Here is a 27585-nt window from a genome sequence, read left to right on the forward strand (position 1 = left end):
CCCGGTTGTTGGCATTGGGCTTCGAGCCCTGCTCCACATCTGCCAGGAAATCCCCCTGAAGCGGCTGAAATCCCAGCAGCAGGGGCTCCTTGCCTCTCAGCAAAGCATGGGCAGCCCTGCCACTTTGGGGCTGGAGGAGGTCGGTTCAGCAGCAGTTTCCCTGCAGGAGCGTTTCAGTGGCGATGCAGTGGGAAGTGGGGCTTGCCGGGACGAAGGACCAGTTGCGGAGTCATCGATGTAATCAAATTCATCACTCCTCCATCTTCACATCCATTTCTATGGGTTTTATCTTCCCCATGTTTTTAGAAGGTGGATGAGGCAGGAACACTTCCAAAATGTCAGTCACGCTGGGTAGCGTGGCCAGCACAGCTTGATCTCTGTTTTGCTAGAAGTAAACAGTTGCTGCTTGGTCAACCTCCAAGTTGCAAATTTAGGCATGGTGAACAGAGGTTTTGGACACATAAAGGTGTGTCAGGTGCTTGCGCAGGCATCTGAGCCCTTGTCTGTACTTTCTATGAGGCAGAGCTAAGATGTCTTTCTGATGCATGTCATGCTCTCACATTTTCTTAATCAAGACATTTCTATTCAGTGCATCTTAAAAATTGCTGCTCAAAGAGAAGCTGACCAATTTCTCAGACTTCTGGGTCTCTGATGGTCTTTGTTATGGTATGTGGTGTTGAATAGGCTGGAACAATAGCCTTAATGTAAATATATTTAAGGGAGGTCCTATTTCAAGCACTTTTGATCCACCGTGTGTGCAGTGTCACCAGGGTGTAGGATGGGTTTTTTCCTTGGTTCCCCTCCGTGAGCCTGGGTCCATATCCTGTGGGACATGAGGAGGTCGATGAGGAAAAGTCGTCCCATCCTGTGACGCACATTGTCTGCCAGAAGAGGAACAACCAGCTTCAGAGGCTGCTGTCGGACCACCTGCTTTCACACAAAACTTGTATGCTTATGTGGTAGATGGTGTTTCACTTGCCTGAGCAGTTTTCATTTTTGATTTAAGTGGGTGCTCGAGGGTGCAGAGGAGTCCTTGGTTTGAATATTGGACCAAAGCACATCCCTCTGCCCGGGAGAGGCACATTAGCTCAGGGGTCTGAGTACCCTGGAGAAGATGCCAAAGCTGTTGTCAGCAGGGATCCTGATAACCTTTTGAGGCAAGCAAAACAAGCTTGTGTCTTTGTCTTAACTCAGCAGATGGCTCTGTTGACAGAAACCAGAAGATGCTCCAGCATGTTTCCCCTCACCCAAAACCCCTGGGGCTCCCTGGCACATAAGGCCCCTGCGGATCCTGCCCCGGCAAGTGGCCGGGCTCTGGGCTCCAGTTCCTCTGATGTCCTGTGGGCTTCCTCTGCTGGTCTGGAGCAATTGTCCTTATCGTCAAAGCAATTAATGAACCAGACCCCTGCAACTCAGAGGCTTGAGCTTGGGCTTGTTAAAACATTGCAGTGCCTGTGTTCCCCTTGGCCAATAAAGATGAGAAAAGGGTGTGGGCAGGTCAGGAAATGATGAGGGGGGAGAAACATCTTTTCGACTGACGGGACTGACTTCTGTGCGACAAGGATGCATGAGGCAGAAGCAGGGATGCTGAGCAGGGTAAAGGCTGGGGACCTGCGGCCCATGGGGCGTGTTCCCGTCCGGAGTATTTCCAATGCCAGTGGTCCCATTTACCAGGGCTGGGGAGTGCGTAGTGACCCCTGAGGTCGAGTGTGTGAGTTGATGCTGCAGGCTGCCGCTTGTTGGGTGTGCACTTCTTGGTGCACATATTTACATCAGGAAAAAGATGAACTGTTCAGGATGGGCAAAGGTAAAAGCACCATCATGCGGGAACCAGACCTTAAATTGAGCATTGGCTGGCAGATTGCAGAGCATTTACTGGCAATTAATCTCTATCAGAGAGGACCCGCTGCTGAGTTTGGAGAATGAAACGAAACATTGCAAAATACTTTAACAAGGAAAGCTTTCCCTGCGAGCATGTGACTTTGCTGGTGATTGAATGCCCTATCAGTTGTTAGTACATATTTCTACAACTAATGGGCAGTGGAAAGCTAAGTACAGTCTGTGTATATGTGAACTCGCAGTACGTAAATAGAAATGGGCTTGTCCTCCCTTGATCAGAGCCTTGCCAGACCTGCCTGGCTCCCCGCGTGGTTCACTGGTGCTCTGGGTCTCCCGACAGCCTTCCTGAGCAGGCAAGAACAAACAAATTAAGAAGTCATGGGAGAGAAGAAAATTGAGATAGCAGGGGATTTCTAATCAAGCTATTTTAATACTGGATGTGCTTTAATCACTTACTTAATGGCAGTGCTTAATGAACGCTTGAAATAAAGCATGTTTCTGTCAGAGATTCAACACCCATGTTTTTAAAGCTGTCTTGAGGGAACTCAAATGTTTATTACAACTTTTCAGCAAAAACCCATCACAGTTGTGCTGTATTAATTTCCAAGATTGAAGTGGAGGGGGGCAGAAGCAGGAAAAAGAAAAGAATGTAGACAAGCCATTAGCATGGTGGTTTCTCACTAACGTGGCAATTAACCTGAATCTGGTTACTGATTGTAATCCGTCTAGATAGATGCTTATCCCAGGCTTTATCAAATCGCATTTACACTTTTCTTTGCAATGCTCCCCTGGCTGCTGTACTGAAGTTTTTATTACACACCAACACTTTGGGCTTCAGGCAGAGCAGTTTGCTCCAACTCCTCTTGCCTCTCCTTGTATGCTGTGTGCGTTTGCAGCCGTGACGCCCCTGAACTTTGTGCCTGCAGACCGTGGCACAGCACGCTCAGCCATGAAGCTGCCTTTCCCATGCATTGCAGCCACAGCCATTTGCTGCTGGGCTTTCCAAGAAGGAAGGTGGTCTGGGCAGCTGGAAAAGGGACACAAACTTTTCCTGCTCCTGAATAACCATGGGAAGCTCTAGTAAGGATCCTGTGTGCCTCCTTTGCCTGTCAATGTGCTGGCAGCTGCTTTCTCTCCATCTCCCAGGGCTCTCCTGGGATGCTGTGGCTCTGTGGTCACCTGATGAAACATGTTCTGGGGAGGAGGGAAACTTTCAATGACTGACTTAAAGTAACTTTCTTGTTCTCCCCTTCCCTGGCTCCCAGCACTAAATACAACTTAATTACTTGGCGAAGCGCTGAAGTATAGTACGTGGGGAAAAAGGGGACCTGGAAGATTTTTATCTTGGCTCAGTCAGCCATCAGTTTACCCCATGAAATGTGCAATTTTTATTTTAGTTTTTTTTCTGAATGAGTGTTAACATTTGTAAAGCCATAAAGCTTTACATTGGTGTGGATGCAGCGTTTCACTTTGCCGCCTTACCGTGGCGTGCCCCTGAGGTGTCACCCCTGCTGTTTGTGAGCATGAGAGGTCAGTGAGATAAATGGCCTCCCGTTGCCAAGTTGTGAAGCAGGGTAAAAAGGCTGCACCATTTTTATTTGGCTTTCATAAATCACAATATTCCTAAGCCCCTGTTTCCTGTGAGCGGGGTGTTCCTGTGGGCATGCTTTCCCATCCCTGCTCCTCTTTGCTTCAGGCGGGGTTAAAAGCGAGGTTACAAATCCGCCACTCTCACACCTGCTGTGTCATTTTCCCAACTGTACTGTCTAAGGATTGGAGGAGGTTTTAAAATTAAGCATAAAATGATCTCTCCTGTCAAGAGCCTAGAAGGAGATTGGCTTTGCACATAAAACTGTTTGCTTTACATAAATGGTTTGGGGATGGGGAGGAGTAACCTGAGCTCTCTAGGTCTCAAGCTTGCTACACCTCTGCAAAGTTGTCTATGGAGAGGGATTGTACGATAGCTCCCAGGGAGGTGGCAAATTGTAACTGCAGTTATTGCTGGTGTTGGTGGGCTTATTTCATCTGTTGGTAGGTAGTTCTGGCCAAAACGCCTTACTGTGTCATCTTACTTCTTCTGCCTCTGGTCACCCTGTGCTAAAGCTTGTCCATGATGAGCCTGGGCATGGGCCTGGTTTTGACAGTGCTCCAGAACTACGTTCTTTGTGGTCTTGCATTTTTATTGCAACAGGTGGTCAGTGAGGCATAAATGCTGGGTTAGTTTAGCCATTAAAATGCTGTCACTGTTTTGAGAGGACAGCTGAAATTGCTGTCTTCTGGGTTTGCTAAAACCTTCTGCCTGAAGGTGATTTCAGAGTTCTAGAAACTACAAGTTAAATAGGCTAAAAAATGATGGATTTTTCTTATCTTTTCAGATCAAGGTATCCTCAAATCCTCCAGCAAGTCATTGGTTCTTTTGTCTTGAGGTACTGCTGTCGCAATAGTGGAAGGGTTTTGAGTTGTTTGGAGTTGGGTTTTTTTTAGGAGCTATCATCTGCCGTGTTTTCCCCCTGGATTTAACATTTGCTGTCAAAAACTTGAAGCCATGCTTTTTCAAAATGACCCTCTCTTTCAGGAACAAAAGGAAATGCATGTATTTCTCCATCCTTAAGTTTTGATTGGTTGTTGTTTTTTTTTTTTTCTATTTGGCTTATTTTAGCCTGAATTGAGAAGACCATCTGCTAGTGCCTGTACCCAACACACAACTTGTTGACAGGAGAGGAAAAGTAGACAAGTTGGTGCCTGTTTTGACTTTCAGAAGTAGCTTTGTGTTTAAAGAAAAGAGGAAAAACAAACCAAAAACCAACCCAGCACCTCTTTGGGTGTTGACCTGGGGACACTGGGGTCTTGTGTGCACGGGCTCACTTGCTCACAGTTCTCTGCGAACCTCCCTGCCCATCTGTGACCTCCTTTGTAGACGTGCGTCCTTTGAAGGGTCGTTAATTTAATATCTTTCTCTGCACAGCAGCTGGAACAAATGGTTCCCCCAGCTCCAGCGGGAGCTCCAAGCCACCCGCCTCGCCCGGCGCTGACCTATAGGCATTTTTCCTGTGGCTGTCTCAGGCTTTTTATAGTTTTTGCACACTTGTTGCATATAGGATACCTTACAGGTGTGGGCCTTCACTGAAGCATTAGCTAGCTGTTTGGGGAAGGCTTGGTTTTGGTGTTTTGTGGTTTTTTTTTTTCTGGTTGTCTTTCTTTTCAAGACCGTTTAAAAAAAGAGGGAAAACTTCCTGGATCCAGACTGAATCTGAGATGCAGCATTTCACCATCGGCTCATTAAACTCAAAGTGTCTCAAAGTGTACTCCTTGGATGCTAGGGCAGTGCTTGTTTAAAATGGCGAGTAACCCTGCAAACCCAGGTAGGACATGGCCAGTGCGGAGCCCTGACAGGGGTTACCCAGCCGTGTGGCAGCAGCTGTGCGAATGCTGTGGCAGGGGGATTTCTTCCCCCTATCCTTGCCCTGCCCAAAATGCCTGAGTATGGGTTCAAGGCAGACACTTGCCAACAGTGACTGCTGTTTGCAATGGAAACATTTGCTCTTGTACCAACTTGGCCAGTTGTTCCTGCGTTACCATAACACAGCAATAGTTTTAAACTGGTGTATGAAGCACAGCGAAGCTTCTGCCAGGGTAATGCCTACTGCTGGGTCAGGGTCCTCTTTCCTGCGAACTCTTACCCTTTGCCCACCATCATTTTATTAGGGATTTTGGTTTTTTCAGGTCAGCCATAAAACCGAATAGCAGCTTTATCCTTGCACTAACCGGCCAAATAATTTGTTTCCTGCTGTTTCCAGTACATGTATATTCTTCCAGCCTGGCTTGTTTGCCCTGTTGGGTGTCCCTTCAGGGGACCATCCCCTGCCTGCCCTGCCTCACATCAGCCTGCACACGTGCTCGGGAGAGATAAAAGATACGGCTGTGAAGGCCAAGCTGATGAACAAATGCCCAAGCAGCAAAAGTGCCCCAGGAAGGGTGGGGGAGAGGTCTCCTGGATGCAAGGCCAGTTCCCAAAGGGTGCTACCATAGGCCATGCTGCAAGACTGTGCAGTGGGACTGGAGCCCTGGTAGGCCAGCGGCCTCTGAGAAGGAGCCCACCAAGGTTTAGTCGCTCAGGAGCTGAGTGTCCCTTTGAGCTGCGTACAGGGCACAGCTGGGTGTCCCCAGGCCAACAGGCATTGATGATCCCTTCACTGTTAATCATTAATGTTCACAACAGGTGTGATAAGGTGCCTTAAAGCCTAACAGAAGGTCTTCAGGTGTGTAAACCACAGGTCCTCATTTTTAATGATTTATTTTTTCCTAATTGTGGATCTTGAGCTAGGCTGTACATTCAATTTCCTTTACTTTCCAGGTAGAAGCTTAGGCCCAGAATTTAATGAAGGGGACTAAACTGATGTGGTTTGGTAGTACACCATATAGCAGCTGTGTCAGGAACCATTTCAACAAATATCCAGCTTCTTTAGATTGTCTTGGAAATGAAACACAACAAAGCAGATGAGGATGCAGTTCTTTAGAAGTTGCTTAGATACCAACTTGCACCAAAATACTGTGTTTTGGTGAGTGGATGAAGTATAATTTCTGTACTGAAATGTTGAAAACCTCATGTAGGACAATGGGTGATTATGTAATTGTCTCATTAACAGCGTGTGGACTGATTGAGGTTTGTAGGAGATTTTAAGGTTGTGCTGAGGAGAAAAGGTGCTCCGCAAACTGTGCCTCTATTAGATGTAAATGTCACCAGTGTGCTGGGGAGAGATGTGGTAGTTGCTGGCTTGGTTAGCAGGGGCTGAGCAAAGCATGGGAGACCGAGTTGCTGCTGCACGGAGATCATGTTGACCCAGATCGGTGATCCCTGGGTTCAGGTCTCTTGTCAGTCACTCAAGTGTTTCTGCAGCTGTATGCACTGTCTTTAGAGGTTTTGGGAAGACGAATGTGGTAGGGATGGCATGTCTGTGGGGGAAGGAGGAAGCCTATGGGCAAAGACACTGGGCTGTAGTAGGAGGAGTTTAATGAGCACTGTCTTGTACCTCAGTGTGAGGTAGGATTTTGTCCATGTCACTCAGCCCTGAAAAGCCTTTGGGGCAGCAATGCCCACTGCAAGCAGTAAGTGGTAGAAGGGGCTTTGACATTGTCCCCAGACTGGATGGCCCCGAGAGTGAAGGGTGCAGGCCAGAATCTGTGGGGCCAGACAGGGTGCATGTGGCCAATCTGCTCCTCACCCTGGAGTGGGAGGGTTGCGAGGGTGGCGAGAGAGGCATCCAGATCTGTATACAAGATCTGGGTCTTCTGCCCTGAACCCTTTGTGGGAGGAAGGCCCAGATAACCCATCTGGGTTGACTTGCAGGGCAGGTGCCATAGCAGAACTGATTTAGTCCATAGGGCTTTTGGAAAATACGTCAGCAGGCCTTTCTCATCCAGGTTTTATTTTGCGTGTGCTGGCCTGTGTTTTCTCCCCCTGTCAGTCACTGTGGTCATCTTGGTGGGACCACAGGGAACAGGGAGGCTCAGCCTGTGCCCACCAAGCCCCCGGCTGGTGGCACACCTGGGTGCCCAGCAGGATTTAGCTGCCAGAGCTCCCTAGGTCCTCCCAAAGCGATGTGGAGCAGGAGGGCTGGGGAGATTATTATTAGTGTTATTATTTATTGTTACTCCCCCCCCAGTTCCTGGCTCTGCAGACCCCCAAATGCTCTTAATGGAGACACAGCCTGTTCATATGTTAATTTTAAGCCCACTGACAAATGGTTTTGCTTTTCTCCTGACTTCTCACGGTTCCTTCGCCCATTGAAAGCCGCTGCCGTGGGCTTAGGGGATAAGGTGTCGAGAATTAGAAAATAAAATCTGCAGGATGCTGGAGAGCAAGGGGGTACGGGCATTGGCTTGCTCAGAGTACGAATGGGTGATTTCTGAAAGCAAATAACCCTGATACCAGAGTTGTGCATAACAATTACATCCAGTATAATACAAAATGTTAATTACTGAATTTTGAGAAATTAATGCTGATTAGCAGCTGCGTGTATGTGACCTAAATACATCTATTACTTGATCTTTATTTGTAATACACAGTTTATTGTTGATAAAGTAATTACTGAATGGTGGGCTGGCCCACAAGTCTTGTAGCTGAAGACTGAGGCCTGATTTGTAAATCATCTGAAATTTGTTGGCATCTGTTTTTTGTCAAATTTATACAGACAGGGAAGATGAATAGCAGTCTGAGCTATCCCCTTTACAACTCAATTCATATATATTATTGAGAATTCATATTGCTTTTATTATTTGGTCACAAAAATGGACCTAATGCTTGTTGGCTTTAAAACACCTACTAGCGCTGCTTTCTCTCTCCATCTTGCAAAATATAAGACAAGGCCAAAGCTTAAATTAAAATCCTCAGGTTCTTATCTCTTTCCCACAGGAAAGCAAATCTGTGTTGAAAACCGTAAAATTAAGAGGAGAGCAAGGATAGCATAATTTAGCAAAAATTCATGGCACCAGATTCTGAGCTATATGACTGGAGGGGTAGGTCAGACATTAAGAAGATACTGCCTGCTAATGCAAGTTCCTTAAGGTGGTGCTCTGGAAACAAGGCAAGCAGAGAATGCTGCACTGGATCCCATTTGCTCCCTTTCCTCTATTCCTACCAGCCTTAACAATGAATTGAGTTGTCCATTTAACAACCCTTCTGCTTCCAGAAGTCCAGAGGAATCCTGGGTTTGTACTTGAGTATTGTCCTAACATCTGTTTGTGCCGGAATTTCAATAGTGAACTCAAAGAAAATTAATTTCATTGGGCTCTAACTTTTTTTTTTCTTAATTCCTTATATTTGACAGGCTGTTTTATCACTGTTTCTGTCTGAAGGACAGCTTTTTTTTTTTTTTAATTATTAAAAACCTGTTTGTACCATAATTATCTTTGCTAAGGGAGAGGGTAGAGTGGTGGGGTACAAATGAGGAGTGCCTGCTGGTACGTCTCATCCCACCATGAGAGGAGCAACTTGTGTTTCAAGCAATGTTAACAGAGCAGCATTTCATTGGGATGGACGAGTCCCATTGTCTTGCGGTCTTGATCCAAGACCATGATTTTGGGTGACATCCCTTCGGCATGCCAAGTACCCCCTGCCCTATGCCTCTGTGAGAAGCACTGATAGGAAGCGTGCATCTTGGCCTGCATATGGACATTGTTTTATGGCACCCATTTCGGGACTCTCTGGGGTGTTTGTAGCACTTTGGTTTCTCCGTGACATTACACAGCGAGAGGCCTCCCAGCCATCCCTGTGCAGTCAGCAGGTCTCCTCCCTAACTCTGACCCCTTTGCGAGACCACTGGCAACCACTTGTATATGAAATTAGGCTTTTAAGGGTGGCTTTTCAGTTACCAGCCACACAGATGAGGAGGTTTCAACTGGAGTCTGTAAAACTGCCAGGGGAAAAGCCCGCCGTACCCTCTGGCAACGGTGGGGGTTTGTCCCCACTGTGCTATGTTGCGTTTGAACAGGAGAGCGAGGGAGAAGAGTGGAGCTGATGAAGCTTGTGTTGCTCTCAAGGCTGGAGATTTGTCAAGCCTGCACTTCAAACCTTTTTTTTTAACGCTGAACCTGTAACTGAAGGGTTTCTTTAGCGCTGCTACTGGCTCTGACATCCTTCGGTTGCAGCTCTTGGTGTGTGGTGCCTGCCTGCCCGGCGTGGTGTTCCTCCTGCCCTGTGGCTCTCCACCTGCTTCGGCCCCAGGGCCCCAGCCTGTCTCCTAGACGCCTTTCGTCCTGCTCCTGGCCCCACCCATTTCCTTGTGTTTCCTCAGTGCCCGCATCCCTCCCCAGGCACCAGTGGTTTGAGCATGCCAATTCTGGCAGCAAACCTGGTTGCCATCCACCAGTCCCAACATCATGTCTGTCCATCCATTCCCTCCCTTCAGTAATACAAATATGTAAAAATTGCATTTTGGAAGTGCCTTTTTTTTTCTTTTTTTTTAATACAGAGGCTTCACCTCGCTAACATTATTTAATTTATTTTTTTTTCTTCTTTTGCAGTCAAACAAGGTGCCAGTGGTACAGCCTTCTCATGCGGTTCACCCCCTCACCCCTCTTATCACCTACAGCGATGAGCACTTTTCCCCGGGGTCGCACCCATCTCACATCCCCTCTGACGTCAGCTCCAAACAAGGTGAGCCCATCCCAGCATGGTGGGGATGTAGAGCTGTCCCAATGCCCTCTGCGCTGCTGATAGGGCTTTATTTGTAATATTTTGGAGGGAGGGTTCCAGGTGTGCATGCCCGCTTTCAGAGACGGTAATTCTGCCATGATACTGATATTTAACTTGGCTGTGTAAGTCTTCTTGCTCTTTCTAATGTGATAATTCAGGCTTGCTTTACTCATTGAAATCTTTTAAAATCTCAATAAGCAACAGTCAGCTCCCACCACCCACTGTGGTGCCTGAGGCTTGCAGCGCGCAGATGCGGAAACAGCAATGATCCCTCACCTTCCCAAAAACAGGGGAAGAGTACTTCAGTAGTGATGTTATTGAAACCTTTTCTTTTTTCCTTTTACTCAAAATTTTATGTCTTTGCATTCTGCCTGTTCAAATTCTTCCTTATGTCAGTTGCTATAACTGAAGCGTAGCCCATAAAATACAGTTTTGAGCCTGTGCAAGTTAAGGCTTTTCAAAAGTGATGTTTTTTAACCTTCCTATGCCCACTGCCTTCTGCAGATAACATTGTTTTAGATGTCCAAGTTGAGGGTGTCAGTTTTCTCTGCATCCCTAGGACTCCTTAAAACAAACAAAAAAAGTCTCCCAGGTCCTCATCTGGGAGCGTCAGAGCAGCCCCACTCTGGGGTCAGTCTGCAGGCCCCCTGGGAAGTGCTGGCAGCCTCTGAAGTGCCAAGCCCAGCTTGCACTGAGAATTCCCACCCAGCGCCCCGGCAAACCCAGGGGTTTCCTGGAGAGAGTGTGCTTGCTTGCACTGGAATGTAGGAGCTGGAGAGAGCACATGATGGTTGTTGGGGGAGGTGCAAGGGAAGAACTGATGCTGGCCAGCACAGGTCTGAGCCAGGGTTTGGGTAGGCACCTGAGGAGGAGAAGCCTGCGCAGAAGAGGTGGTGGTAAGGAGGGAAGGAGAGGGAGTAGAGGGTTTATGAAGACATTTGCTGTAGTTGGGATGTCTGTGTGTGAGTGTGAAGTCGGTTGGTGCTGGGACTGTTCCTGGAGGGTGCCTCTCCCTGCCTCTTTCTGCGGTCACGTGTCCCACCACGTGGCGTGGCACCTAGTTGACAAGATCATGAAGCTCTGCTTTACCTGGGCACACATCCACATGCACAGTCGTCCCATTTATCTGGAGAAGTGTCTAGCCACCATTGTTCAGGGAGAGTTATTTTAGTTCTGACTTTCCCTGAATGCCTAGTTTTTATTTTGGCCTTGCTACGCAGATAATAACATGGGCTACATCCAGAAAATACCATGCCCTTGTGGCTCTGTGTGTTTTTTGCTGTTTGTTGGTTAGTTGGTTGTTTTTTTTAGGGAGTGGGAATACAAAAAGCACTCTGCCTGGAAAGCCTGGCCTGTACATACATGTATAATATCTTTTTCAGATCTGGAAGAAGCAAATTGAGACCTCCTGTCTTCATTTGTCTTCCTTCTTTGCATCAGTGCCCAGGAGAAAGATTTTCACACTTGTTCCTTGAAATCCCAGGAGTGCCATACACTAGAGAACAGGATTTCCACCTCTTGACCAAGCTGGCTGTGATGGCGGGGGCACACGCCACTGCTGCAGTTTGTGAACTCAAGAGACTTTCACTTACTGCACGATGGGTTTGCCCTCCTGTGCCCCAGTTCTTTGCCTTTACCCCTGGTTTATTTTTGTACTCCTTTCCTGCAGACTCACACTGAACATCTGGTTTGTTGTTTCTGCTGCCCATCCTCCCTTCTGCTGCTTCTCACCCTCTCCCCTCTCCAGCCCCAGTGCATCCCACCGCTCACGTCCCTGTCCCTGAGCACAAGCCTGGAGTGGGGCGGCCAAGGGCGTCTCTGGTGCAGAGCTCCTGCCCCTCTGGTGTTCCTGAATGGGCACTTGGTCCCTTTGCTCATCTTGGTGAAGATGGGGATGGATAATGCAGGCTAGAGACTTCTGGTTTTGGCTGTGACAGTCTCCTTGATGTGTGTGGTCTTTCCATGCTTCCCATTTCAGTGCTGCTAGCGTGTGGGAGCAGTCCCAGTGAAATGTCTCATGCAGTTGCTGAAAAGAGAGGATTTTTTTCCCTTAGGTCCTCTGCCAAACGCCTCTGACCATTGTTTCTGTCCTCACCTCCCACCATGGGTCTGGAGCAAGGCACTGCCCTGGTGCCCCAGCCCTGATGCCAGAGTGCCCTCCTCCCAGCCAAAATCCCCTGGCAAGGGGGACCACAGCAGCTTGCCCGCAGCACTGCCTCTGGCAGCCCAGGCCCTTTGGGATGGACACTGCCTTTCTGAAGATGATCACTTATTTCTTTTTTTCTCTTTCTTTTCTTTTTTTTTTTTCTCTTTCTTTTCTTTTTTTTCTCTTTCTTTTCTTTCTTTTCTTTTTTTCTCTTTCTTTTCTTTCTTAACCCTCCCGTGAGCAAGAGCTTGCTTTGGAGAGTGCTGGCCACGCAGTAGCTGTGTATGTTCCTGCTGAGGACAATTCACCATAAGGGGCCACAAGTTTTGGACTAGCAGTAACCACTGTGTGTTAGGGCAGAAAGAGCTGCATTGTCTGCATGGGTCAGAAATACAGATTTTGGGGAAGGAACGGGCTAGCTCCTTGCACAGAACCTGGTCTGGCAGAGGCAAAGTTATGTCATCATTCCCAGGAGCATCAACCATCACAAGAGATGAAAGAGATGAGAGGCTGGGCTTATTTTTCACTTTTTTTAAAAACTGTTCTAAAAGAGTATTCCCTCTCACATAAAAACCCTGGGATATATATCAAGCATTCCCTCTCCTATCAACCAGCAGCTGTTTTACACCATTGAAGAGACAGCTGGCCAAAAATATGATCCTTAGGTTGTGGTCCCAAGTCTGAGAATTTAGCTTTTTTGAGACAGTAACACTACCAGTGTTGTTTTCCATCCTTTTGTGTGCACAATCCTGAAAGATATTCTTCAAATCTTATAATTAAATTCAGAAGATTTAAATACAAACTAGGAAGGGAAAATAAATCAGTAGCATCAATCTATAAACCAAATCTCAAGGTAGCATACACTCAATCTTGGACCTTTCGAGTGTCACCACATAAATATTTAATGCCCTTTTAAAGCAGCTGATTTAACATGTGAAGTAGACTTAACAATTCCTTCTGCTTCAGCCCCCTCTTCCCCAAACACATTTAAATAAACCAATGTCTTTGTGGCCTCTGCAACCGTAATTCTATGTCTCCTGAGGGCACGAGGTTTAGGTGAAGAATGGAGACCGTGTACCCTTTTGGGATGAGGATTAGCTTTAATCTTGAGGTGATTCTTGCAGTTGTAGGACTCTGTGTTCTGGGGAATGTGAGCTGATGGATCATTTCTGATGGGACTCTTATTTTTCATGAAATACTACCAATGCAAAACAGATTGACCTTGGAGCCCACAGGAGTCAACTTGATGAAGAGCTTAGTTGGAGCTGGAGTGACAATTGGAAGCCAAATGAATCATATCAAGTGTGACCATTACAGGCCTGAAAATGATTCTTAATTAACCACTGATCCTCTGTGGTAGCAAGTTTCCAAAATCTGTGAATCCATAAGGGAACCCGCGAAAACGTACAAGTAGCAATTTACCTAATCTAATAGCTCTGCTGCGCTGCCTCTTTGACAACGCTTTATTTTTCTCTTGTTTCATGCTGTGTTAGAAGAGGTCCTCGGGACCCGATTGGGTTTGGTGAAACCATTGAGACGACAGCATTGCCTAATGTGCTTTGCAGGAGATCTAAACTTGTGCAGGGCCTTACCCATACATTCATTCCCTCCTTCCACTTTGTTTTTTCCACTATTTTCCTTTTTCAATATCATGTGCAAGTGACTTATTATTTTAAAGGTAGCTTTTGCTTTTAACACTGACCAAGAAGGTGGTTATTTCTTATCCAGAGCACTAATTCCATTGTGGTGTTGGCCATGTTAGCTGTGAACTGTAGCTCACGTGTAGCATTTTGAGGGGAAAATCATTCATTCTTCTGTGCTCTTTAACAGGCATGTCCAGGCATCCTCCAGCTCCTGATCTCCCTACCTTCTATCCCTTGTCTCCAGGGGGGGTTGGACAGATAACACCACCTCTTGGCTGGTAAGATCTTTTAGCTTCTTTTCAGACTAAGGTGCATGCTCACACCGTTCACTGTTGTTGAATCAATCGCAGCATTTACAAAATAAGACTGTCACTGCAGAAAGAAATTACGACGTTACTTTAGTTGAAAAGATCAAAAAATGTCGATCTTTGAAATGAATTGAATGTGGTTTTTGAACACATACAGAAATTGAAGTGTGTAGATTTCACTTTGAAGTCTATATGTTTCTTATGGCTCTGATTTGTGGCTCTTGGCATTTGGAAAGATAGCAGAAAACAGTTCTCAAGGAATTAAATGTAAATTTTTAATAAACAAAATTGCAATTACTGAGCGGAGGGGAGGTAAGAAGGAACTTTGAAGTATGTGTGGGGGGGGAAATCTTGAAACTGCACCAAAATGGCAAACAAACTTTTGCAGTCTGCTGCTTTTTACTGTTTCTTTATGGAGAGAAGCCTCTGTCACTGGGAGATTTTGCAGCTCTTGCTAATAGTAACCCTCTCAGGATCTTTCTCTGACATTCAAGGTGTCATTCTCCTTTTGGAGGAAACACATGGTATTTTCAGAGTAATCAGCTGAGCAGGATTCTTCACGTCTACTTGGAGTAGATAGGTACTTGCCCTCAGATCTGCTGGAGCAAGGAATAAGGAAACTCAGCAACAATCTTAGTGCTTGAGAATCTAAAGCACTAAATCTGTGCCCATGCAGTGAGCGTTGCAGATTTTTTTTTTTTTAGTGTGTTTATGGGAGGGAAATATGATGCCAGTGACAGTAGGCATAGAAAATAGCGGAAGGTGGTGAAATGCTCTATTGCTGGCAAATCTTTCAGGAGGTGCCACGTGCCTTTTTGGAACAAACTATTATCAGATCCCAAACTAAAATGTGGACATATCTAACTCTCTTTCCCCCCCCCCCCTTATTTTTTGCCCTCCCTCCTCCCTGTTTGTTGCTGAGTCCCCACCTCCACCACCACCAGGCAATACCCAGCATTAGTTTTCCAGATGAGGTCAATCATTTCTTTTGAATGGTTTCTCGATACAGAGGCTGGGGGGAAGGAAGAGAGGAAAAGAGAAAGGAGAGGAGAGACAAGATCTGATCTTATAAAGCTTGGGGATGTGTTCAGCAGCACTCACTGACAGCAGGACATACCCCAGCCGTCCCTTATGCTATACGGTTTCCAGTTGCCTTCTGTGCAGTAGCACTACTGAGACTTCCTCCATCTTTTTTTTTTTTCCCTTTCCCTTTGAGCACTGCTCATTTCCAGTAACATATTCCAAGTGTGAAACCTATATCCTGAACCTGACAAAGGCCAATATCCTTTTTTTTTCCCCCACTGAAAGCTGATCTGCCAGTCAATAAGTAACTGTTTGAACAGGATTGATATGTGTGGTGGTCTTTCTGGGCTGGGTCAGGTATTTGGGCTGAACTGGTATTTGTTTGCATTACCATAGCATGCTACTTCAGGGTGTTAATTGTAGTCACATCCTGAACCATTGCTAATGTAGTGATGATGATAAAAACTAGAGAGTCCAAATGACAGGCTGGTGACAAAATATTCCGTATGTGTGGGAGTATAAAGGAGGTAAGAATTTCACACAAGCTTCTTTTACTGAATTGCAAAGTTTGAACTTTAACTGGTTAAGATGGACTTGTGTTACTGTCGGCTTTTAGGTGGTTATGGAGTTTTTTTTATCAAACTTCTACTTTCTTAGGAAAGCTGGCCACTTCTGCCTCACTATAGAAGATGCAAATGGAGAGAGTCCTAAGTTTCCAAAGACTTGATAAAACTGTTCTAAAGGTTTCCTAGCTTGACATTTCACAGTCTGATCTACAGAACTATTTGGAATAAAACGCCTCTTTCCTAAGAGCTAGTTAACCAAATTTGATTCCAGTACTTTTAAAACTAAGTGAGAAAGGGAGAGAGACAGAGAGCGTGCATGCGTGTGGTCTGGGGTAGGAAGGCTGGTTGTTTTTATAGAATCATAGAATCATAGAATGGTTAGGGTTGGAAGGGACCTTCAAAGGTCATCTCGTCCAACCCCCCTGCAAGGAGCAGGGACATCCCTGACTAGATCAGGTTGCTCAGAGCCTCATCCAACCTGGCCTTGAACGTTTCCAGGGATGGGGCATCCACCACCTCTCTGGGCAACCTGTTCCAGTGTTCTACAACTCTCATTGTAAAAAAATTTTTCCTAATATCTAATCTAAATCTACCTCCCTCTATTTTGCTTTCTTCCCCAGTGGAAACCCAGACTGGGAATCTTTCAGTAGGAAGGGAGGAAGTCCAAAACGTTCAAGTATCCGTTAGCTTTGAATACAGCAGAACTCTTGAAAGTATTACCTGTGATTATTTTTTGTGACTGTTACTGACTTCCCATCAAGTGCTTGTAACTCTAGAGTAACTACTGAATACCGTATCGTGTGATTGATGGGTTCCTTTCTTCTGTGACCTCAGGCAAGGTCAGCCTGTATATCCCATCTCGAGTGGATTCAGGCAGCCCTATCCATCCTCACTCTCAGTCGACCCTTCCATGTCCAGGTAGGTGTAGGAGGTGAATGACTGACTGGGGAGTAACTGCTGGCATTAGAGGGCAAGTTGCTCTTCTGCTTGCATCTTGATCTGCCTTTGCTTGCATTTCAGTCAGCTAAAACTTTATGCGTACATTTTTTTTTAACATACTTGTGTATATACAGTTTGCCTGGATCCCACACTGGTCTCATTCAGCATTTTCTTGGCAATCTCTGAAGTATTGCAATTAGGAGCACCGGTGAATTGTCAACAATTAATTGAGCTGTTTCATCTGAAATGAGTCATTAGTTCATTTCTAGATGCAACATATAGTGTGCATCCTTGGGTTTTGCTCATGCAAGTATGCAACCAGGTGGATTGTTACTCTAGTCTGCATTTTCTAGTTCTAATTTCAAAGTCATTGGTAATTAGTCTTGAACCATTTAGATATCACTCCTTGTGGAAACTTGCTCGCAAGTAGGTATTTCATAGCCCAAAGCCACTAATGGCAAGGGATGCCAGCACAGTATATTTGTACTGGTGTGTGAATCAGGCACTGTGTCTTTATGTCTAAGTGCAAGCAAGCAATGCTAACTGAGACTTGGCCAAGACACACTCCAGACCTCCTCTCTTCTGCTTTTGCACTCTAAAGACAGCTTCTGCATCCTGTGCTTGGTGTACACGAGGTTGCAATATACCATTCTTGGGCTTTTTTTGTGTGACTTGTACAAGACACATCCTCTTGCATGGGGACTTAAGACAGGCCACTTGATGAGTGGTGGGTCCTCTTGCCTCTACTTGTGTCAGCTCCTTTGGATTATCACTGTCCCTTCACTTCTTTGCAGGGAATGATAAGCATGTGCCTGTCAGGGTGATTGGGAAGAAAATCCATTCTTTCTCCATAATAAAATTACCTGATTTGGTTACAGGGCTTTGTGTTTGCTTTATTTTGATGGCACGAAGGAAAAGGGCGAGGTGCCTAGGGGATGGAGAAAGGAGAGGCTGGATGTGATTCCTTAACCAGCACTCATTCAGCAAACTTTTGGAGCATGAGCTTGTTTTTGATGTTAATGGTGCTTTCCACCAATTCAACATAAAGCATGCAGGTTTTCTGCTGTGCCTGACCTTGCAATGCTCAGCACCTTCAAGATCCATCTCAGCTGTCCTTGAGGATGATCTGGGTTAGTAGGGTGGGATGATTGAGTTAGCTTTGGTTTTCTTTTCCATTTTCCTTCTTGTACAAATGAAAGGAAGGTTTATTTAGGACAAAAGTCTCCCTGCCCCCCAGTCTTCTTTCAGGATGCAGGATTTTTAAAGTTTATTTTTATTTTAAGCATTTGAGGGAAGGATAGTAAGTTTAGGTGAAGTGATGTTAAAATCTTTTAGTTTAAGTACCTTGAAAAGTAAGAGATTCCTTAGAGAGCCATCAGGGACTTCTTGAAAAGACTCTTCTTTTATTTTATTTTTTTTTTGCATGGCAGTTCCCTCCTTTGCATTGGCTGGTGGTGGATATTTTAGGAATATTTGTATCTTGGTGTGGAAATACAGTTTTTGGTTAAGAAACGTTTATTTTTTATTGCTAGTCAGTGCAACAGTACAACCATTAAATGTTTCTTGTGTGCATTGCTAAAACTGTTTGCCTGAAAGGAAATAAAGTAACTTTTTTACCACCAAAATGTTGACTGATTGTTTGTTTGTTTTTCTTGAGTAAGTGGGCTACAGTGCACAAATCTTAGCCAACTACTTTTCATGCATTCTTAAAGACTTATCCTCCATTGCAAGCTCCGTAGCGTTTGCATTCTGCTGCTGTCATACATGTTTGATGCCTGTCTTCACTAGCGTTTCAGACTTTCCTTTGTTTTCTCTTTTAGGTTTTCACATCACATGATTCCTGGTCCTCCAGGCCCTCACACAACTGGAATCCCTCACCCAGCTATTGTAACACCTCAAGTAAAACAAGAACATCCGCACAACGACAGTGAGCTAATGCATGTGTGAGTCTGCCTTTCTGCACTAGCCCTTAATCTATAAATGTTTAAGAACTAACTCTATCTGAAGAAGAGTCAAGAAGGTTTTTTTTTTAAAAAAAAAAAAGTGCCTTTCATGTCCTCTTTGAATTTTAACTCTTCTCCTACAACTCTATAACTACAACAGGAGATGTGGGCTACTGTTTGGGAAGAGTAATGAGACATGAAACCATTTCTCATTCCAGTCCAGCACTTTTAAGCTATCAGCAACAGTCATCTTGATTCAGACATAATCATGGATCTGTTTACCTGTGGATGTTGCTTGAGGGTGAACTCATGAAATTCTGCTGAAAAGGTCTTAACTGTAAAATGTACAAGTAAAAAGCAGCACTTTTCCTTAGTACTTGAAGGCAAAAGGCCTAAGAAAGAAGTGGATGAGGAGCCATCCTGCTGCCTGTAGCAGTGATCTTCTAGGGTACTGTGGATAGCCATTCAAAAAGATAATTGAGACAAGTGATGAATTTGGAGCGAATTCACAGATCAAATGTTATTTGCTAGAGAATGTCAACCTGACCTCCTCCCCGAGTATTAAATTAAGTCAGTTCTCTGAAAAGATATGAGAGTTGATGGGACATGACTCCTGAAATTCTTACTACTTAAATGCTACTGTAACCACAGGTTGGTAATTTTCCATTGGGATTTTTTTAGGCTGAAGGTAAATGGATGCTTTTTCCCCCTCCTTTCCCTTTCCCCCACCACGTTTTAGGAAGCCTCAGCATGAACAGAGAAAAGAACAAGAGCCAAAAAGACCTCATATTAAGAAACCTCTGAATGCTTTCATGTTGTACATGAAAGAAATGAGAGCGAACGTTGTAGCAGAGTGTACTCTGAAAGAAAGCGCAGCTATCAACCAGATTCTTGGCAGAAGGGTATGTACAGGAGGGTGTGTATGTACTCGTGTGTGCTGCTAATTTGTGTGTGTTTCCTTTTATTTGGGTGTGATGGCTCCCTTTCTACTCGAGGTGCTAACTAATGTGCAACTATCAAATTAGCTATAGAAGATAAAACATGCAACTAAAAATAAAAGCAGTGTCTTGATTTTCTTTTTTCAGCATTAGCAACATCATCAAATTGGTGTCTGTTCCACTCATGTCATGGTTCCACCCACCTCAGGCATGAAATATCCTCATTCACACATGGCAGGAGCATTCAGATCACCTTCTGGGTCCTCCCTTAGGCTGGCATCCATCAGAGCAGGAGGGGATCATTTAAAGATGGACAGTGGATGGCAGTGGAGATGGAACTTGAAAGTGAATATAACGTGGTCCAATTGTAAAGTTATGTAGGTTGGGAGGGACCTGTGGAGGTCGTTTACTCCAGCACCTGTCCAAAGCAGATCCAGTTACATCAGGTTGCTCAGGGACTTGTCCAGTCGAGTTTTGAATGTCTCTGAAGTCAACAGGCAAGTACTGATGATCCTGGTATACCTCCCAGAGCCTGGCTAAGAGCCATTTGCTTCTTTGGTATTGTAGGCATATTTTGTTCCTTCCACCCCCCCCAAAAAAAGTACACAGGCCAGCCCACAATTACAAACTTCATGTTCACTGTCAGTGTTACTCTTCCAAGGGAAAGCAGCAGAGGTAAATGCCCAGTTTGCCCTTGACTGTACCAGAAATGAGAAAAGGGACAACTTTTGTATCAATCTGAATTTGAGGAGAGATTATTCCATTATTATTGCTCAGTGAACCCCTGTTCTTGACCACTGACTAAGGCAGTTTTGAGAGACACTGCAGCTCTGAAAACCCGGTTCTTTTTAGGTGGGAAGTCAGTACGTGACCTTAAATGCTATTTCTCTGTTCCAGTCTGAAGACTTACCCCCGCCCCACCTCTCAAACAGAGCAGAAATCTATTGGTACTTGAACTGGTTCCTACAGCCTTCTGCCCTCTCGCTGATGTTCTTGTTACCTCCTCTTAAAGGACATCTTGGTGCTTGCCTTTTCCATTCTTTCTCAGAAGTGTCTAGGATCATGTTTTCATTCTCACTGCCTCAGTAATTGATCTTAGTTGCTTAGTATGTCAGCCTTTTTTCTTGGCCTGAATGAGGGCATTAGCTTATTTATCTCCATTTTGGTAATTAATCAAGCCTCAGTGCTCCATTGCCTGCTTTTTCCACAACTTGTACTCCTCCTTTCAAGTTACTGTTCTCCGTGAAAGTACCTCAAATTCCGCTTTTACTGTGGTGCAAACAACGCATGAGTTATCCAATATCATTGCTTGGAGATTAATTATTATCAAATGTTTTGTGTTCAGTCATCCTGGTCACCACTCCGGAACAGGAACCACCTCTGTTCCCAGGAGCTGGTGTTTTGCATGCTGCCAGGCTCTCTGGTGTCACGGCATGATGTTCACTACCTTCCAGCTTTGGAATGCACATGTGGAGTTTGAGAGTTGCAAATGGGCTGAACTGCTGTGCTCTCAGTAACACATCGAACTTGCCAAGTCAAGACAGACAAGTGCTTTAGTTCACATCTTCCAATGTGTAACAAAATGTCGTATTAAATCATACAAATGTGTTCTGATCTGAAATCCTAGTTCTGTAAATTATTCCTGCATGAGTGTCTTAATGATTTCATATCTGTCCTTTTTTTAAAAAAAAAAAAAACAACAAACTTCTCCCTCCACCTCCTCATGTGTGTTGTCAAAGTCACGCAAGACGCAAGTCTAATGCAGCAGCAGTGGAACCTGATTCTAAATAAAAGGCCTTTGCTTTTTTGGGTTCAGGTCTATGATAAGTATTTCAACAAGAACAAAATTATTAGATACTGAAGTAGCTGGTGCCTTTTGAAATGTGCAGGTTGTGAGGGTTTTCTGTTTGGTTTTTTTTTTTTTTTTTAAGTACGTAAAAGCAGGAAGTTTATCCCTACTTTTGGCTACAGAGGTCAGCTCATGTAATTGGGGAAACTACAGTGCTGTGATTTCTGTACCTTAGAAACTTTTTGCAGTTGCCATTTTCTCTTTTTCTATTACAACAAGAACTAACCAGAAAGCAGGTACCTTGACGCTCAATACTTAGTGGTTGATCTTGGAACAGGAGCCTGCTAGTGCCCAGAAAGCCTTCTGTTGGCATTGAAAACCCGTGTGTAGCTGCTGCTTAAAAACAAGACAGGAAATCCTTCTGTGGTAGGGAGCTTGCTGCCCTTTAACAGCAGCACAAAACCTTTCTATTTTGTTAGGAGCTAAAGGGTGCTTTTTGGTTGTTTGGGTTTTTGTTTTTTATGTTGGGTTGCTTTTTTTTTTTTTAAAGTAGAGTTGGGAGAGCATGGTTCTGTGAGCAGATTATTTTGTGAGCCCTGTTTTCATAAATGATTTTTGTCTGGCTCAAGGCACTTGGCAATTGCAGAGCTGACAAATGCCTGAAAGTTGGTTAATAAACACAGGTGCTTGTAATTGCTAATGAATTTAATTTTTGCAGTGAGGAAGGACTGAATCAAAGTCACAAAAACACTTGCTCATGTCATCTGTTACCTAGGTATGAGCTACTTCCTAGTCTAATGGTATGTTTATTTTGTTTGCAGTGGCATGCTCTCTCCCGTGAAGAACAAGCGAAATATTATGAACTAGCTCGTAAAGAAAGGCAGCTACACATGCAGCTTTATCCAGGCTGGTCTGCAAGAGACAACTATGTAAGTCACTCACTTGAAGGCTTTTTTAAAAATTAACTTCCTTTACCGAACTTTTTTTTCCCTTCTTTTTCTCTTTAACTTGAGGAAAGTTCTCCATGGAGGGATGGTGAACAAAATAACATAAGCCTTATGTTTAGAATCATAGAATTTGTTTGCACTTCATCCAGAAAACTTGAGATTTTGTTGTTGTTGAGAAGGTCACAGTTTTAAAAACTAACGTGGAAAGGGTTTTTTTGAAGACAATGGCCAGTACTGTCTGGAAGCTTATATTCTACTGTACAGCTGTGAATTTTCCATAATTTTCTATTTGAACACTTGCTATCCAGATATCTTCTTTAGACCTGAGCAATAAAGGGATGTGTCTCTTTCAAGAGAAACAAAAGCCTGGGGTCTAAATGCAGACTGAACTTGAGCTGAAAGTAATTCAGAACGGTCCGTCTCTGAAATAAAGCCTGCAAAATTTGTATAAGTAAACTTCATGATAGCTCCTGCTTTTATACCTTTTGGTGCAGCTAAGAAATTCTCTTACAATTACTCCTATTTTATAATTAAATATCAAACAAGTGTTAATAGCATATTGCACAGCTTGTGCTGCACAATTACACTATTGTGCTTACAATGAGCTGTCAGTGTAGTCATATGTTATGAAACTCGCAAGCTGCAATCCTGAGAGACTGATCATAGCCTGAGATCTGGGCTCCTTTCCATCCCCCCATCAGCTGTGGCATTATTTACTGTGATAGGAAGTGTACATGGTATATCTGGCTCAGTTTTCCCTCTGCAATAGGTGGACAGTAGTATTTCTCTACTTCAGTTATGTCTAATGGACATTAAAGATTGAGGTACCTAAATACAGCGTTAACAGAAACTGTAGAAGAACCCGACGTTTCCAATCCAGCACAGCTACTGTTCAGCTTAAACAAAATTTTCATTGATGGCTAGAGTCTCTTAGGGAGATCGTTGGCATGGAAAGCATTGACACAGAAACTGTGTGATTGTCTCTGAAGAAAATGCCTTGGTCTTGCTGACATCCATGCTCAATTTTGTGAGCACAGACACTACTGTAAGCCCTAGCCTGTTTTATACAGTCATCTTTTCTAGCAGATGAACTGTCATGACCTTATGCAGGTAAGGTTTATTTCCAGGAACCAGACCATGTCAACAGAGCTCTCGTGAAACACACCTGGGAACAAATAGGGCCTTAGTGATATACTCCCTGAAAACAAGGGGATTTCAATTATCTTGAACTTACTTGATGGAAAATCAAACCGCTTTTGAGCCTTGTCAGCTCATGCATACTGAACATTGGCCCTCAAGATTGTCCTGTGCTGCTCAGTCATGTTGACTCTGAGGCCATAGCCTACTGCCATATAGCACAAGCAGTGGACCTGCAGTTTCTTAAGTGTCTTGATAGACATTTGGAGTGTGTAAGGTGGCACATATGAATTCTCTCTTTGATGTGCTTCCAACCTACATCCTGTGTGGAAGTATAGCTCTGACATACTTCAGTCCTATATGTTACAATGGAGAACTCTGATAGCTTCCTCTTGCAGTCCTTCTCTCTGCCTCTCCAGGAATGCACATGTTTGTTGCAGTGGTGGTGAGAAGGTGATCACAGTAGATTGCAGTTTATCACTGAAACCTTTTCAGGTATATGCCATCTTGGTTTTTTTTTTCCTTTTTTTCTCTTCATTTTTTCTAACTTGAGCAGTCAAAAAATGAAATTGTATTCATTTAGCACAGATATTACTGCAGTATTTTGAGAGCTGAAAGTGAGTTAGGGGTTACTCTTCGGTTTCACATGGCTGAATTTCACAAAACAGTACAGTTTAAAATATGTACTACTTGGTTTTAATTCTTCTATTTTAAGAAGCCTGGTTATTCAGGATTTCAGAAATTTGAGGAAAAAATATTAAGCATTGCTATTCAACTGTTGACAGCATCTGTGTGCTTTTTATTACTGGCACCCAAAGTAGTCCTGCAAAGTTGTGTGATAGTCACGAGAAGCAGTGTTTTCATAACGGGGTGGCATCTGTGTGTGCTGGAGTTGTCAGAAACTACCTCATTTGGAAATGCTGACAAGTAGTTTTCAGCCTAGCCTTTTGCTTCTGTTTCTTTGCTTCTGTTATCTCATAGATGGATCTCAGATCAGCTTCCAGTATGTTTTAGCACTTGAAGTCAGCCTGCCATAGAGAATAAGACATGATTTTCCTCCTATGATTTTTCCATGTTAACATCTGCACTAGTGCACTTCCCTCTGTAAAGAAGTATTTCCTTGGTACCTAAGTGATGAAGCGTATCACTGTGAGTTTCCCAGAGTCCTTGAAATCTGCTTTACATTTTCTAGTCTTGGTCCGAACTTTGGGAGCTCACTCACAAGGCATTGCCCAGCCCTCTTGCCAGCCTCAGGATAAATTACAGGAGCTTAAGAGTCAGGCAGGCCCAGACTGTCAGAGCAAACTGGAGACTGCTCAAATCCATCTGCCATAGCTTCACTGTAGCCTGTATTTGGAGCCCTGGCTTGCTGTCTGTCAGTGAGTACTGCAGTGGTTTGAGGTGGTTTCTCACATCACCTGCTATCCATCCTGTCGCCTTGCAGAGCTACCTGATGGAAAGATGTCCTTCCACCCCAGCCCTTCCAGTTTGTGGCCACTGTGTGTGGCACAGTCTACACTAGGACATGCACGACGGCTGCCAGCTGTGCCAAGTGGGGTGCCCTCTGGCTGGGGGGCAGAAGGATGGACAGCAGGCTGCAGTCCTGCTTACAGCAACTGCACCAGGGCTTGCCAGAGCTCATCTGTAACAGCCTGGCCTGTCCTGGCAGCTTGAAGGCTTCTTTAGAATATAAATGGATATGACTCTCCTTTTTTTTTCTTTTTAAATAAACAAAAACAAGCTTTGACTGACAATATGGAACAATAAAGAGAAGTCATATGGAGGAATATCAAAGTGGTAATTAGGGCAATGCAAGATGACTGAGGTTTAAAATTGTGAGTCTAAGCTGACCTTTTGTTTCCTGAAAGACTCTGCGAACCGGGAACTCTGGCCTTTTCCATAGATGGGGGTGCGGGAGAAGGCTGAGTGTGTGGGTTGGCATGATGAGCCTGCACCGGCACGCTGGTGCCAATGTGGTGTCCAAGAAAGACAGCTGCCTGATGTCCATTTCTGTCCTGCACCTCGGTCGTGTTAAGGGTGCTCCGCTCCACAGCACTCTGCTTATTGCACAGCGCTTTCTCCGGGCACAGCCATACGAGATTTGGCTTTTGTTAAGGTACAAGTGCTATCAGAACAGTTTTAGTTGGCTGCTTTGCACCCTGGGGACAAGTCATGGTCGTCCTCGGTACTTTCAACACCCTGTCTGCTGTTGCTGTGTTTGACAGTGTAAGTATCTGAATATGTGAAGAGTTCTCGTAAGAGCCATGAATTATGGTATCAACATATGTGTCATCAGATTATTAAGTTTGAGAAGTCTTTCAGATGCTTGCAACTGCCAGTGTTAGTTGAAAAACTGCCAGAAATTGTAATTCCATGTGGATATAAAAATGTGTATTGCTCTTGTGCATATTTCTCCACAGATGCTGCGAGCAAACCTTGTTACCATTGAAACGGTTGGAAGTGGGTTAGGAAAGGCTTTAACTGCCCCCAAAACAATTGTTTTTTTTTTCCTAACTGCCTTCTGAGTGTCCAGATGGCTTTTGTTTCTATGCTGTGAGGTGAGGGAGCAACAAAAAAAGTCCTGTGCTTGTAACGGTAAAATTGCCTATTTTTCAGGGGAAAAAAAAGAAGAGGAAGAGAGAAAAGTTGCAGGAATCAGCATCAGGTAGGCCATGACCAACTCTTACTTACCACTCACCTCAGGTATATTTTAGAAACCAGGGCTTCTGCTATTTAATTTTTACATGCTTTTCTCTAACACTTGCTTCTGATGAATGTTTTAAGATACTTCACTTTGAATGCCAGCTTGTGAAAATGCACACAATACGTCTCATTTCCCTTACACCTTTCCGTGCAGCAGTCCTGACAGCATCAACATCTTTGGCTGAACTTTTGCATTGCTGCAATCACTGTCCTGCTTTACCTTTGCTTTTCTCCTCAATCAGTGTTGTATCATAGACTTAACTATATCTCAAATACTTTGTGGGATTATTTGACACTGAAGACTTTACACTGACCTTTTGTTTTTTGTTGCTGTATTCTACATTTCTGTGTACACTAACAGCTGCCTAATAGGTTGGCTAAAAGCATCAGTGAGGTCTCCTCTTTGCCTGTAAAATAGATGCAGAGAAACACCCTGTTTTCCCCAACAAAAATGGCTGGTATAAGAACCATAAAAAAAACCAAAACAACAAAACCAAAACCACACACAAAAAAAAAATCCATGTAATGCTGTAGCAAACAAACTTATTTGGAATGTGCAAAAAAACTCTGTAACAGAAATTTGTTAAAGGAAAACAATCTTCTACAGGTACAGGCCCCAGAATGACAGCTGCCTACATCTGAAGCATGGTAAGAACATCTCTAAAGCTTTCCTGATGATAAAACTGAATTGTAAAATAAGCTTTCTTATAAATTTTATGCAATAATATGAATTTAGCAAAAATTGCAGAAGTATCATATCCCAAAGCTAATGTTACTTTGACTACTGATGGTTTTTATACCGGCTATCTATCAGGTGTTCACCATTTCACTTCTTAACCTTAATATTTTCAAATTGACCATACCTCACTGACTCGCTGCAAGTCTGCCTGTGAAACACAGGGATGGGTTTATTAAGCAGTGCAAACCCTCCCAGCCAGCAGACTGTCACAGTTCATAAGAGCAGGTGAGACGCTGGCTTCAGAGTACATTTTATGTGCTGACATCTGCAAGGTGCTGTCTGGCAGAGTATACTTTTAAAAATTTATTCATCTGTATACTAACAAAACATCTGCTAAGAAAATGGGACTGTATTTCAGTTACATGAAGAATTTCTCCCTCAACTGTACAGTGGTATTTCATGTGTGGTACGGGTTGGGTTTTTCGGTTTTATTTCCAGCGTGTGTTTTCTTTCTTCGTATCACATCATCTGCACGGAAGGTGGAATGACTACTGATTACACACAGCCAGTAACACCATCTAGGCTGCTCGTGAGTGCTCAGCGAGATCCTCATCGCTCAGTGTTTGTGTTGGAAGGCTGGTCCTTCTCTTCCTCTCAGTGTGATACATTTCTAGTAGGAATGGCATTCATTTGACATAGGCTTTGCTGTCTAATTAACACAAACCGCTCTTGGGAGATTGCCGAGAATTCCAGGAACCATGCAAGATGTAACACTTTCTAAACTCACCTAT

At 44.2% G+C, this 27585-nt stretch overlaps 1 protein-coding gene across 5 annotated transcripts in view; it reads left to right on the forward strand.

Moving 5' to 3' along the window:
- The window catches only part of LEF1 (lymphoid enhancer binding factor 1), a 70653-nt gene that overhangs the window by 31139 nt on the left and 11929 nt on the right, over positions 1–27585 (forward strand). For 2 of the 5 annotated variants that reach the window (XM_086746258.1, XM_086746259.1), the window contains exons 5-11: positions 9862–9994; positions 14010–14100; positions 16554–16637; positions 18479–18601; positions 19341–19503; positions 22150–22257; positions 26029–26077. In XM_086746258.1, coding sequence (XP_086602384.1) covers positions 9862–9994; positions 14010–14100; positions 16554–16637; positions 18479–18601; positions 19341–19503; positions 22150–22257; positions 26029–26077 — 751 coding nt within the window. Of the gene's footprint in view, positions 1–9861; positions 9995–14009; positions 14101–16553; positions 16638–18478; positions 18602–19340; positions 19504–22149; positions 22258–26028; positions 26078–26722; positions 26764–27585 lie in introns of all 5 variants that reach the window. The other 3 variants (XM_086746260.1, XM_086746262.1, XM_086746261.1) reach the window with 3 other exon arrangements.

Source organism: Chlamydotis macqueenii, chromosome 4, assembly GCF_036417535.1.
Source record: "Chlamydotis macqueenii isolate bChlMac1 chromosome 4, bChlMac1.mat, whole genome shotgun sequence".
In the NCBI taxonomy this organism is placed as follows: domain Eukaryota; kingdom Metazoa; phylum Chordata; class Aves; order Otidiformes; family Otididae; genus Chlamydotis; species Chlamydotis macqueenii.